Below are 14,551 nucleotides of genomic sequence, written 5' to 3'. Positions count from 1 at the left end.
TTTAAGTGAAGCAGATTTGCAATCATCAGCCTCCCCACTCTTCCAGATTCATCGAAGTCCAGTGACAGGACAAAAGTCAAAAGAACTGGTGATGGCCCAGGATGCAGTGGACGACCTTGGTGTCTCAATGTCTCACCAAGCTCTAAGTGCTTCACAGTGCCTCCTGCTTCAGCCACCTTCATGGCTTTGGAACAAATTGTTCTCAACTGCCTATTCTGCCAGGGGAAGTTTTCATATGCTTGGGGAAGGCATTCCCCAACTCACCAACAGGTTTGAGGCCCCATTAGTTATCCTTAATCTGATTGTAGCCCATCTACCTAGACAGTTTACCAGGGTGTGGCTGCTGTGCATGCTACAGCTTTTGGAGCCACAGGTGAAAGCTGTGTGGACCCCAAAGGTGGATGAGTAGCCCTCCCTGAACACACAATATACCCCTTAAAGAATGAATAAAAACACAATGTGTAATGGCCAAAATTCAGACATTAAAAATTTGGCCTATTCCCCAAAGCATGGCTTTCTCATTAAAGACTAATAATGAGATTTTTTTTTATTTTTGCTCATCTCTTGAAAAGTGGGAAAGACTAAAAAGATACTTTCTAAACTATAAGTAATTGCTTCCAATTAAATTTTTTGACTAAATGTTGATGATTTTTTTTATTGCTGACTAATAAACTCCCAAGTCAGAGTTAAGATCTCAAATTCCAACAGATTTTTAACAATAACAGCACATATGGGCTAATCCTATAATTTGTCAAAATTATTCTCTCAACAAATTCCCAGATGTGCCATATTCATGATCTGATGAATAATTAGAAAATAAAGATTAAAATATAATTAAGTGAAATATTTCCCAACAGTTCCTGAAACTCAATATTTTTCAAATAATTATTAGAATGGAAGCAAAAAAGTCCTCATCTGCATTTTCAGTTATGGCTACACTCTAGAGGATGTAATTGTTTAAAACATGTAGATGATCTACAGTCTTTGGTACTATTTGAAACAATAACCTATAAAGTGCATCTGGGAGAAACATTTAAGTAGAATAAGTTTCAGAATAAAAGTACATTTCTGTAGTAGGCTGATAGCTTAAATTATGCCATTTCTTCTTGCTCTGATAAATATATTCTTGACCTTCCCATTATTACATAGAAGACTACTGCTGAGAATTGCAGTTAACATATCTATCACACTTTAATGTCATCTCTTTTATGTTACCAGTGGTGTGATTTTCTGTCATTATCAAGACGGCAAGGATTGAGATAGGAAGACAAATGCGTTGATATGTTACATAACCATATACTGTTTAAAGGACACAAAGGTAGCTTCAAAGGGGAAGAAAGAAGCTTCACTTCAGGTCCTCTTTCATGTCATCAATTACAGGGCTGTCATACTAATGACTAAGAAAAAATAGGGGAACAGCAACAATGGGCCCATTCATCTTGCTCTTCTCTGGAGAAGGTACACCTGTATCCCACTTCCTTCAGTCTCTTGCTACCAGACCCCTCCCCAGCTTTAGCTCTCCATGACAGTTGAGCTGAGAAATGTTCCCTATCTATCATCCTTTCTTACTGAAAGGCACCTTGACTGCAGTTAATGACTATAACAAGATCAAACAAGAGACTCCCCTCCCTTTGTATTCTGTTCCTTTGTTATTAGGCTCAAGCTATATTGAGGGGGGAAAAACATAATCAACTGATTGTATGGAAAATCAAGGACAATCTTTTAGGTTTTTTATTATTATTTAGTGATTTTGTTTTCGAGTTCATAAACATGAATTCATACTTCCATATGTATGCCTATTCAAATATGTGACATCTCAATTTAAAGAATTAGAAATGATTATCCTTTCTATCTTTTGTAGAAGCATAAATTGTCTTGTCTTCAAAAAAGGGAACAGAATAATAGTCTACAAACTCTAGCCAGTGAGCTTGATTTTTAATTCCTGGGAACATTCTAGAATAGATCATTCAAAAGATAGTGGGCATTTCAAAAAGGAAATTGTGTCTGCAAAGAGCCAGAATGGCTTCATCAAGAAAAAACAAAGTTGCTCCACATCAAACATATTGCTTTTTTTTCTTTTAACAAGATTTGTAAAGATCAGATAAGCACTTGATAGGTCTATTCTACTCAGATTTTAGCAAAGCAGTTGATAATATTAGTCACACTATTTTTGTGGAAAAGATGAGAAGATCGTGGCAGAGCAGATACTTGACCTGAAGGCAGGGAAATGAGTTTGATCCCTGGCTCGGACACTAAGCAGATGTACAATCCTCAGCAAGTCACCTGAGAAATGGCTAATATAATATAAAATTTAATTCTTGATAGAGGGCTCAGTGGTCATTTAGTCCAATGCATACCCATAAAGGAATCCTAACTATAGCATACCCAACAAGGTTTAGAAGTAGTATCATTCTTGTCTTGTATCTCTAATGCCTAGTAGAGTGTCTGACACATAAAAAGCACTTAATAAGAGCTTGTTGATTATCAATTGATCCAGCCTTAGTTTCCTCACTTGTAAAAATGAGGTGGTTTGCCTGAAAGACTTCTAAGGCCCCTTCGGGTTTTAAATCTATGATCCAATACAGGTCGGATGAAAGTAGATTAAGGTGTATGTGGATAGCCAACTGGGTACCATAGTTTAAAAAGGATATTAATAATCTGGAAAATGTCCATAGAAGGACAATCAGAGTACTAAAAACTATTGAGTACATGTCATATGAGGTTTGGTCAAAAGAAGTCAAGCCTGGAGAGGCTCAGAGGTAACACGATAGCTATCTTCAAGTATTTGGAAAACTAACATATGGAATAAGGATTAGACTTTTCTTCTTTGTACCACAGGGAAAATCTGGTACCAATTGTTGAAGCTGCAAAGTAGCTAATTTAGGTTTGATGTCAGGAAAAGTCTCCTGATGATTCAGATGTATCTCAAAGTGGAATGGATTGCCACTCAGGAAGTAATGGCTTACTCATTAGAGGTCTTCAAGAAGAAGCTGGATCAATTGATAATCAACAAGCTCTTATTAAGTGCTTTTTATGTGTCAGACACTCTACTAGGCATTAGAGATACAAGACAAGAATGATACTACTTCTAAACCTTGTTGGGTATGCTATAGTTAGGATTCCTTTATGGGTATGCATTGGACTAAATGACCACTGAGCCCTCTATCAAGAATTAAATTTTACATTATATTAGCCATTTCTCAGCATTAGTTTTTTAGATGTATGGATGGAGTAAAAATAAAATCTCCCTTGAAAGTTAAACTATTGAAGCATTTCATTAACAATGTCCAGAAGCAATATTCTCAATGGACAAGCAGTATGGCCTTAGGTATTTGTGTGGAAGATACAAAATTCTTTGCAATTGAAAACGATCTCTTCCAAATAAAATGACTTGAAGGAGCCTTAAAATGGTTCAATGTATTAAATTGTTGGACAGTATGACAAGACATTTACTGTTTTTTAATAACTCGGCCATTTTCTTAGCAGATGATGCAGAACCAATTATAGCTATTAGACCAATTTAATCATGAAAAACAAATGACTACTAGATTATAATAGCTTGGCCAATTTCCTGGGTGTTTTCCCCTCAAAGCCAGTCTTATTTTAATTGTTTTTCTTGAATGTTTTCAAGTCCTCTGGATAGGCTTAATCGTACTTCAAATAGGAAGTTTAAATGATTAGAAAATGAGCTCATTTCTAAAAAAACCTGAAATTTAAAACAATTCTTAGTCTCATGACAAAGTACTGTTTCTTGTAATTCTAACTGTCATTTAATAGTTTACATTGGTAGTTTTTTTTATTAAAGAAATGATACATTTTGAAATTTTAAATAAGTATCAGAACTTTTAGGCAACTTGTTTGGGGAAGGCCACAGAACTGAAATTAAGGATAAATGTGAGAGGAAATTTTCATCAGATGTGAAGCATATTACACTTATCATTCTTAAATTATTATTTCTAATCCCAACCACTTTAAATCCATGCCAGCAATGGCCAAGTGACACAGCAACTAATTTTACACTCAAATAATAAGAAGCTCTTCATTAACTTGTCATAGGAGTTTGAAAAAAGAATAGTATTGCACACACTCTTAATTTGATCTATAAGAGATCCCTCAGTGATTAATAAATGTAGCTAACTGAAAATTAAAAAAAACACTCAACAATAAGCTAATTGCATTTAAAGTAATAATATGCCCATGGCTCTTCATGTTCTATCTATTAGGCCATTTAACATACATAATAGTAGTTTAGTTAATTCTCCTCTTTGTTGTCTATTACGATTTTCACTACACACTCCAAGGAACAATTCCTCCTTCTTCTTTTTGTCCTGGACTTAATTAAACCATTATTTTTTTAAAATTGTACTTAGTACTCTGTTTTAATTCATTTTTTAGCATTTTCTACTTTTCGGTCTATGTCTTTATTTTGTATTTGTCCTTGGATATTCTATATCCGTTTCCATCTTTTTTGACACATCCTAAGATCATAAGAGATGTGATTTATTAGTCATTTGGCCCCTCCCTTTCATTTTACAGAATAGTACACTGAGGCCCACAGATGTCAAATGGCTTGCCCAAGACTACATTATAGCTAGTAAACGGCAAGAGCTGAATTTGAACTGAAGCCTTCTGTCTTCAACTACAGTACATTCTTTTGCTGCTGAAAAGTGATTGTGGCATCTCCTGTGAGTGCCACAGAAAACCAAAATTAGGCTGGCATTTCACTCCCATTATATTGTCTCAAATACACAAATACATGAGTCCTGTGAGACACAATTCAATCAGACTGAACCTGTGCTTTTCTTGGTATGAGAAAATCCTAATAACAAAATTTCTTCAACCAATGCAGATTGACACACACTCTGCAACTGATAGTCTTAGAATAATGCCTGGGCCCTGAGAGGTTAAGTAACTTACTCAGGACCATAGGAACAATAGGCAGAGCCTGAACCCAAGTTAGCTGGTACTCTATCCAATACATGTCCACCTTCTCATGAATCCAAGATAAGGGAAATAAAGAGATCAAGAGAACTTATTAGGAAGAAGAGAGCCCAACAAAATAAGAAGGAGGAAGAGTAGAAGAGGAGACGTGGGTCTGCCAGAGGAAATAAAGGAAACAGTCATTAAGAAAAAAGAAAAACCTTGGTTTCCTCAGTCAGTGGGATGGTTTCACATTAAGTATGTCTGTATCATATATTAGTGCATTTTCAGAAAGTGGTGCTTCAGGGTACATATCATATTACCACGATATTTCTACTCTATCTCTAGATCACTATATGTACTTGCTTAAAATGCCTTATATTTTCATGGATTAAGATCAAATTAAACTGAGCAAAACTATATTAGTACATTAATTAGTACATCAGTACTAATTAGTACATCAGTGCTAATTAGTACATTAGTACATTAATACAGTCATATGTATGTTTTTTCTCTCTAAGGAGTTCAGAAAGCTTTCTTGAATACCAATTGCTACATCTATGCAATAAAATAACAAAATAGAAAAGAATGGCAACATACAGATTTCTGTTTTGAAAGCACAGTCCAACATCTGAGACCTGGGGTATGACTAAATGCTCAAATTTAGGGCTCTGAATCTTCCTTTGTTATGCACACTTTAACATAACATAAAAACTCACCTCAAATCAAATGACCATTTTTTGGTAGTGAAATAACAAGTGAAATAACTTGTTCTCAGAACAAAAACACACACAATCATTTTTTGATGATTAATTCTATATACTTTGCTTAAACTATAAAAACTTGAGTAATATGATTTGCAAATAGACTTAATGAATTGGATAACATACACAGACCCTTCTTGCTTGTTTCCTTCAGGTTAGGAAAATTACCATGTTCTACTTAGTAATAAACCATAGGGGGAAAAAAGAGATTCACGTTTGTTGTTATATTTCAGAAATATCCTTTCATTTGTGCAGTCTTCCAGCATTGTATTATCTAGTGGTATTCTATTGCAATAGAGATTATTATTTCATGGATTTAAATATATAAGAGCAAAATTATATTTTCCCAAAGATAAATACAGTGATACTTCAACAAAAATAAGGCTCTCTCTAAGCCTCTAGCAACAAAGCTTCTTGTAACAAAGTCAACGTAGGTGATCTCTCATCATAATCACCTGAAGGAATTTCAATGCCACAGCTGCAACAGCAGCTGAACTATTTCAACACCACAACCATGACCAGGTCTTTGTAACTGTCATCATCAACATTTTCATCATAGCTTTGGGGGTACAGAAGATAAGGCAACCTTTGTCCATACTCAGACCCTACTGAATCCAGCCTGGGACCCAGGTGGGGGCCATGGAACTCCTGCTTTCCTTGCCTTTGACTTCTGCCAGCCCTGAGGAAGGCTCCTAAAATAGAAGTGTTAATTCCCAACACAAATTAATATACTAAAGTGCATTTGATTCTGATGGTCAAAGTGAATTTTATATTGGTGCCTGTGGATGCCCTGTGTCCTGAATGGGGACACTGTCAATTTTTCTGGTACCGTTCCAAAACCCAGGACTCCAACTTGAGGTGCATTATTATGAGGTTACTGCCTCCAACTCAATTGTATACTTTTCTCTGTTCCACATCTGTTTTTCTCTTTGTAAAGAGAAAAGAAAACTATCCAGCAATAAAGTGATCTGCTAAGCCAAGTGGTAATAGAAGTTAAGGAGAACAGAAAATGGCATTTCCTCAGGCACAGTCAAAGCAAGGGCAGAGAACAATTAAGGGGAAATCACACCCCGAGACCTACACAGCCTAGTCACCGAAGCACAAAGTTACATGTAAGCTGGGCTATAATCCAGAGCCATCACTAGGAGTTCTGGTGCACAGGGCAAATTCAGTTGGAGAAGTACAGACCTTCAGAATGTCATGGGTAGTTTGTACTAGAAGGGATGAAGTCTTACTGGGAAAGTGCTAAGTCCCCCCAGCAGAGAATCCACTAAGACCTCTTTCCAACTATCCAACAACCAAGAGAAGAAGGAATGAGGCATGTAGGTGGGAGAGGGTGGCAGTGGCATGGGGGATGATACTCCCATGATAATGGAAATCTGTACATGGCAACCGAGGACCACTGAGAGAGTGAGATTGACTAAGTGATACAAGGACAATTAAGAACTCTGAAAAATTTTGGCAAACTGGTCAAAATAGTGGGATGGGTTGAAGAGAGAGATAGCTTTCAAGAGGGCTAAAGGCTGATTAGGAAGGAATATAGAAGGAACAAGAATGTAATCCTCAGTGTGGATTAACTTCCTATTGACCCTTGGCAAGATATGCTCCTATGGATGGTTCCTGAATTCTGTGGGGAGAACTCCCACAAGGAAGAAATCTGCCCACCCATTGCCAAATACCAGTGTTAAAAGGAAGATCATTGATTACTTTACCCTCATTAGTATTCTGTGTGGCCCTTCTCACCTCTGAGGCACTGGGAAGAAGGCCACCTCAGAGCCAGGGAACCAGTCTGACTCACCAGCAAAGTAAGCAGGGTTTCATCCAAGATAAAACTGGGAGAAAACCTATATTCCAGCATATGCCTCCTGTATTCTGGCACCCTTCACCTTCTGTCCCAGGAAGCTGCTCACTTCCTCTGCCCTCAACCCATCTCCGTTCTTGTTGATCTGCCATAACCAGGCCCCATTTGCCAGACCATTCAGGCTGGCCCTTTATAGTCAGAGCTTTTCCACCTACCTACATCCCCATGGTCCTCATTACCTGGCCTCTCCCATTCCAGACTAATTTTCTCTCTAGTCTGAACTTGTATTCCTTTTTGACTCCACCCTAAATACCCACTCACTGACCAGTATAAATAACAACTATGGAATATGGCAAATGGATATTAATACCTCTCTTTACTTTGTCCAATAGAAATTATGTTCCTACCTCAGAGTTATCATTGGTCCAGACTTGGCCTCCTCCCTACTTGGAATGGATTCTGAAAGACCACCTTTATGTTTTGCTATCTACAAATGAAAACTGCAGAGCTATATGGCAATGATGATACATGCCAACTCAACTTTCTCTTCTTGATAGTTAACTGTAGATAGAATCCTATCAACACAACTTGTGTTTTGTCTAGGAAATCAATAAACATATGCTTCCATTTTCAGAGGTTGGAGGAAAAAAAACAATGTTAGCAATTCTATGTATTTTTATTCTAAAGGAATACCACAAATAAAAAATAATTTCAAGGTGGGTACCTTTGAGTAGGAAATTACTGCTGGCCTCATTGAGTAGCCTACTAATGCAGCTAACCCACCCTATATCTGTCACATATACTTCTTTCACAAGGCCTGGCCTGATTCTCCTCTGTGTTAGTTCTATTTCCTACTTTGCATTTATATTTTATGTGTCCTATATCTACTTATCTGAGTTCATGCATCCTCCCCAAGTAAAAGGTACGCTCCTTGAGGACAGGAACTGTCTCATTTTCGTCACCGGGTGCCCAGGACCTAGCACAGTACATGGCCCTTATTGTAAATGCCTGCTGATTAATCAATTGTTTTGATTCTAAATCCAAAAGTCCCTCCATTTTCTATTTAGCTTTTGAGGAACACGATTCTAGAATGACAGAAAGCCATTTATGTATATGTACACAAAGATAATCTTATTAAAAACCAGCTTTGTGAATAATAGAGACAGGTTGTGCTGTAAACCACCAAGTGCTTTATGAGATGGGCTTTGTTTAAAGGCTTCTCTTTGTTACAGGGTAGAATAGTTCAGTGCTGAAGAGGGGATAGGAGATATCTGGTTAAACGTGGTATAAAACTAAAAAGCAATAATAATATTATAAAAAGCCTGAATAATATCATCCTCATTCCAAAGAATTTGGCACAATAGATTTGAAACATGTGCCATGTGTAAGTTTTGGAATATACCCTTTTCGAAACGTGTGAGCTACAGACCATATTTACCTTTCAATTATGTAGGTTATATATTTCAAAAAGATGAGTGAAAAAAGGCTAAGTTGGCTTTCCATTTAAGAATTGGAAATAATTTTTCTAAAAATTTTCCCAGATCAGAAAAAGGTTCTGAGTTCTCTTGTTTAGAACTGATTTTACATTTTGAAAAGATTTAAACCAATAGTGCAGTTACTAATGTCATATATCTTTACCTAAACTAGCCCTTTCTCATCATGGCTCCTCCATAGTCAGGGACACAAATGCTCTACTTCTCTTTCACAAGGTGAATGCCATCGTTACTTGTTATCCAAGTAAATTAGACTTATATTTTACAAACAGCCACTCAGAGCACCTTGTAAATCCAGGCAATACAGCCACTCCATAACTAAGAACCACAAAGAATATCAGAGTCAATTATTAGATAAGGACTTTTTTTCAGAAGACAAAATGAAATATTTTTCTTAACAAGATTAGCAAAAAATATTAAAGAGAAAATTTGAAATTTTAAAAAGGATAAACTATCATGCTAAATGAATGTTTAAAAGTCGGTGATTATCTCACAAATTTCCCTGAATAAAGAATAATTCATTATTAATCAATTAATTTTTAATTAACCTGAATTCTTACCTACCCATAAATCAGATGATCTAAGCTAGATTTTGCAAACATCACAACATAAAAATAAAAAGAATAATCCATTTTCTGATAAGTTTCATAGAATGTCAATAAATTAACATGGTGGAGGAGCTAGAGTATTAGTACTAGTTAGGAAGATCTCCAACACTTAGCAGCAGTGTGATTCTTCTTGATCACTTCCCTCTGAGCCTCAGTTTTCTCATCTGCAAAATGGTGATAATGATAGCACCAACCTTATAGAGTTGTGAGGATCAAGAGATAAAATCTCTATAAATGCTTTGCAAATCTTAATGCACTAAACAAATGTCAGTTACTACTATATTATTTATAAGTAGTTATCTTTGATGGTGAAGTATTGTTCATAATAATTTAATTCCTTTTCAAATACTGAAATTGCAAAATAATAAGGTATACGATATTTTAGAATAACTATATTTCCACGCCCTAGAAAAATAGAGAAAAGAATGCATGGTCTTTCCCCAGCCTCCCAGCTCTCCAGTCATTAATGAATGACTCTGGGAAAGTTGCTTCTTCCTCTCATCTATGTGACAATGACACCCAGCCTTACATGGAAACCACTCTGCAGTTATATGGCCTGTTCTAGAAGATCTCCAAGGAAAGATTCTGTAGTCAACCTCAATTTTTCAATTTCAGAATATACTGACAAAGAACTGGGAAGGCAGTGGGGTGGTTATATATAACAGCATCATTGTTTATGAAAAATGGAGCTAGTGGAGCTTGGCCCTCTTCCTGGTGCCACTCCCAAATCTTAGGGTGCCTCTGTGACCCTCTGGGCTAATTCTGAGCGATGGGAGCCTATGGTAGACTGGGGGAACTGTTCACATATGGACCCATTAGTCTCATTCAGTCTAAGAAGTTCCTCTAGGAACCCAGTCCAGTCAATGGTGATCAGATCATAGGAAGATACAACTCTGATTAGTACTTACCCCAAACACATAAAAATCAATGAGAACTGTGGCCAATAGCTCCCCTCACCATGCCCTAGGACTTAGTGGATTTCCTAGGTAAGATACATGCCAGGTTCCTCAAAACCTTCAGGAGTTCTAGGGCATTCCAAAGATTTTGGAGGTCTTACCCTACTTGAAGTTTCAAAGGGGTGATGCAGAGGCAGGCCTAAACTGAACATATGAGGCAGACTCTTGGAAGTAGCAAACTGTCCACTGTGTTCTGCCTTTGGCAGAGTAAGAGTAGGCCGTTGAAGAGGCCACTTGGTATATAAATATAAAACCCATGATATAGTGGATAGGCACTTGGAGTCAGGTAGTCTTGGGTTTAAATCTTGCTTCTGACATGGGGAGAGTTTCTCTCAGTCTAGTCATTCTTGCCATGCTCTCAACTCCACAAAGACCTGCCAGCAAGGACAGTGAAAGGAAAGGTATCAGTCATGGAAGGGATAGTTTTCTCCTGAGTCCATGTACCAGAAGCAGAGAGAAGCCTCACAACCTTGCATCCAAAGGAGCTACCCATGACAGGAGCTGACAGCCACTCTGAGTTCAGCAAAGTAATTCTGAAAAGATGGCCTGAGGAAACAGCAGAGAGGAGCGCCAAGCACACATGATGGGTTATGAATGTAAGACCAAAGGGGAACAGGCCTGGCTGAGCTAAGCAATGACATCTCCAGGAAAGACAAGCTTCCCTGCAGCCTGGAAGCTACAAGCTGCCTTTCCATGCTTGTGTCCTGACTTCATATGTTGTTTCTATGTGTCTCTTCCTCCACATGTATGCTTGGCCGCACACAATCTCTGCATGTGCACCCCAATCATCGATGATACTTATTTGTAGGCCTCTCCAAACAGATGTATTCCAAGCACATCTATTCTTCCCACTAGAAGGGATGGTGTTACCCTTAAAAGAAATAAAAACTTAAAATTCAGCAATTCAAAAACATTTATGAAGCAACTACTATGTACAAAGAAATCTATGTTTGGAAGATAAAAGGAAAATGAATCACATGCAAACACTTTCATAATCACCCATTTCTTTTTCCTCACCAGAAAAAAATCCTCTTTTCATTTAATATTTTGTGCCTTCTATATAACTTTATTTAATATATAATTGAGTAAGTCACTTAATTCCATGTTCCTCATATGCAAAAATGCAATGATTGGACTAGGTGATCTAGCTCTTAATACATGACACATGACCTGTAAATGTACCTTTTAATTCTCATAGCTCAAAATATTGATATTCTGCTGATCATAATTAAACTACATTTAGTAATTACCTCTTTAAAATATCTAATTCTAAGGTTTTTTTCAAACAAAGATATTCTCCTAAAATTAATGTGACAAAATTTTTTTATCTTCTTTAATTTACTTTTTGATAAAAGCTTTTTTTTGGTGAAACAATGCATTTAGGATTTTCTGAGATGCTGAAAAGACAATAGCAAAAACATCTCCTCTCTGATTATCCTCCATTGACTTCTTATAATTTTATCCAGTCAGAGACAATTCTCATTCTAAAAGATCAGCTAAAAACTTGGATTCAACACTATCCAATTTTCTGCAAATTCCGAGGGGCAGAGGGTCTGGACCATGTTCAAGGCACTAATAAATACAAAGATTTCTTACTTTTTTTTGTGAGGAGATTGGGGTTAAGTGACTTGCCCAGGGTCACACAGCTAGTAAGTATTAAGTGTCTGAGGCTGGATCTGAACTCAGGTCCTCCTGACTCCAAGGCCAGAGCTCTATTCACTGTGCCACCTAGCTGCCCCTTCTTACTTTCAAAAAGTGTAAGAACAAATAAATATAAATTAAATGTAGAATGATTAAGTAAATAGGACATGTCAAAGAGAGTGGGAAATTTTTTGAGGAGGAAATCACCACTTCAAGTTGGAGAGATCAGAGAAAGTATTTAAACTGAGCCTTAAATGAGAAAAAGATTTCAGTTGGTGAAGTGTTGGGAGAAAACCATTCAAGGCATTGATGATGGCATCTGAGATGCAGCATATGAGCCTAATGAGTGGAGACAGAAGGTAAGATGAGATTGGGAAATACTAGCTAATACAATTTTTCTGAAACAAAGCACAGGAAGAGATAGCAAGGGAGCTGGACAGGAAATTAGAAATGATCCAGTTTAACTCCAGTTTAACCAGATAAGGAGAAGTAAAAACAAGGTAATCAAGAAATTGAGGAGCACAGCTTGGATTTGAACCCAGGTCTGACAAGGAACACAGTCTTTTTTCCAGTGCTCTACACACTCACATGACTAGCATGAATTAAGTCTTGAAAACTGTATCCAGATTATGAAGAGCCTTAAAATAAAGCCTATGGAATTTGAATTTTAGTCAGGGTTATCCCAGATAGGCTACATCAGTAAGTAACTATGTGTCTAACCACATAATTTATACTTTTTAAAGATACAGTCATTTGAAATCATTGAAAATTCATTAACAACTATAAAAACACATGTAACTCAATACTCATACACCAAGTGATATTCATAACATTTTTGCAGGCTCATTTTTCCTTGTCAGTTCAAAAAAAAACATTTAATCACTTGATTTATCATGATATACAATTACTTTATTTAGGACAATGAACTGCATCATTAAAGCTGTATTTCTCAAAACCTTACCTTTGGCACAGGGAAGGAAAAGTTATTGAGCACATAAGGTTTAATATGAGAAGCTACTATGAATTATAGTAAAATTTCTATAAATCAGTCTGTTATAATTAATCCTGCAAGGGAGAGGTAGTTATTTAATCACACAGAACTGATTCTTGAAAGAGCTTCTTATAGGCACAATAATAATGTTTCACCATCATAAAATTAACCAGGCAAAGAAAAAAATGAACTATTTCACACACACACCCATGTAAGTTAACAAGAAGGAAAAAAAAGACTATTATGAATCACATTTCTAAAATCCTACAGACTTGTTTTAGTTTCTTTTTGATTATCAAAAAGTCCAGAGGCATAAAAGCAGTCTTTGTTGATCAAGATTCTCGATTAAAGTAGCAAAGTTCACAAAAAATAAGCAGCATTCCATTAACTGACTAAATCATGACTTCCTTTGAATCCATGCATCATTTCAACAAAAAACTTACATGAAAGATATCAAAGTATTAATCCCAAAAACAGCTAACCCTCCTGCATAAATATTCACACACACAAAAATACCATGATACATCCGAATAATTCTTATAAAATTTCAGATTAGTGAATTATAAGGCCTCCCTATCCCTGCTCCAGTTTTGACAGTTAGCAAACACAAAATCAAAGCATAGGAAATCATACATTTCTGGCAAGTACTCCAAAAATAAATCATAGCTGAAAATAAAGCATCACTGACAAACCTTATAAGTTCCAGGACCAGGAGTTATATTCTTAGGTTCTACAAAGCGCTTTTCTTTCTTAAGAAATAAAGACAGTTTAGGAGATGTCTTAAAAATTGGATTGTATGAAGCAGGTCCTAAAGAGAAATAAAGGAAGAACTTGGTAAGTAAAGGATGATTTTTAAATCACCTAAAAATTGATCTTAAATTCATATACTTCATTATTTTTTCTTATTAAACAATGAATATCAGTATAACAATGCTTAATAACTATTTACATTTAAAGTAATTTATTTCAATGTATAAAGTTTTTTTTCAGTAACAACCCCTAAATTCTCATCAGGACTCTTTGCTTCTTTGTTCTCATTGCCTTTTTCTCCTATAGCTATAGCACCTCCAGACTCCACTCTTTTGCTTCTAGTTTTTTTCATTTTACATTATTTCATAAAGACTTGCCCAGAATTCTTTGTATACCTCATATTTATCCAATTTAATTACATCATAATACTCCATTGTATTGTTCCACAATGTATTTAACCATTCCCTTGCTATTGGACATTCATGTCGCTTCCAATGATTTGTGTGTGTGTGTGTGTGTGTGTGTGTGTGTGTGTGTGTGTGTGTGTGTTGCAGGTGGTTGTAATTACAATGCTACTCTGAAAATCTTTATGAAAAAAGCTCTAACATAGTTTGTTTTTTGATTACA

General features: G+C 36.3%; 1 protein-coding gene across 1 annotated transcript in view; it reads right to left on the bottom strand.

Annotated features, from left to right (window-relative positions):
• STPG2 (sperm tail PG-rich repeat containing 2) overlaps positions 1–14,551 on the bottom strand; it is a 543,661-nt gene that overhangs the window by 206,991 nt on the left and 322,119 nt on the right. The window contains 1 exon segment of the mRNA XM_021008393.2: positions 13,867–13,982. Within this exon segment, the coding sequence (XP_020864052.1) occupies positions 13,867–13,982 (116 nt within the window).

Source organism: Phascolarctos cinereus, unplaced genomic scaffold, assembly GCF_003287225.1.
Source record: "Phascolarctos cinereus isolate Bilbo 61053 unplaced genomic scaffold, phaCin_HiC Scaffold_9;HRSCAF=440, whole genome shotgun sequence".
NCBI lineage: Eukaryota > Metazoa > Chordata > Mammalia > Diprotodontia > Phascolarctidae > Phascolarctos > Phascolarctos cinereus.
The sequence above is the reverse complement of the archived record's forward strand: the minus strand, read 5'-3'. Positions and strand labels throughout refer to the sequence as shown.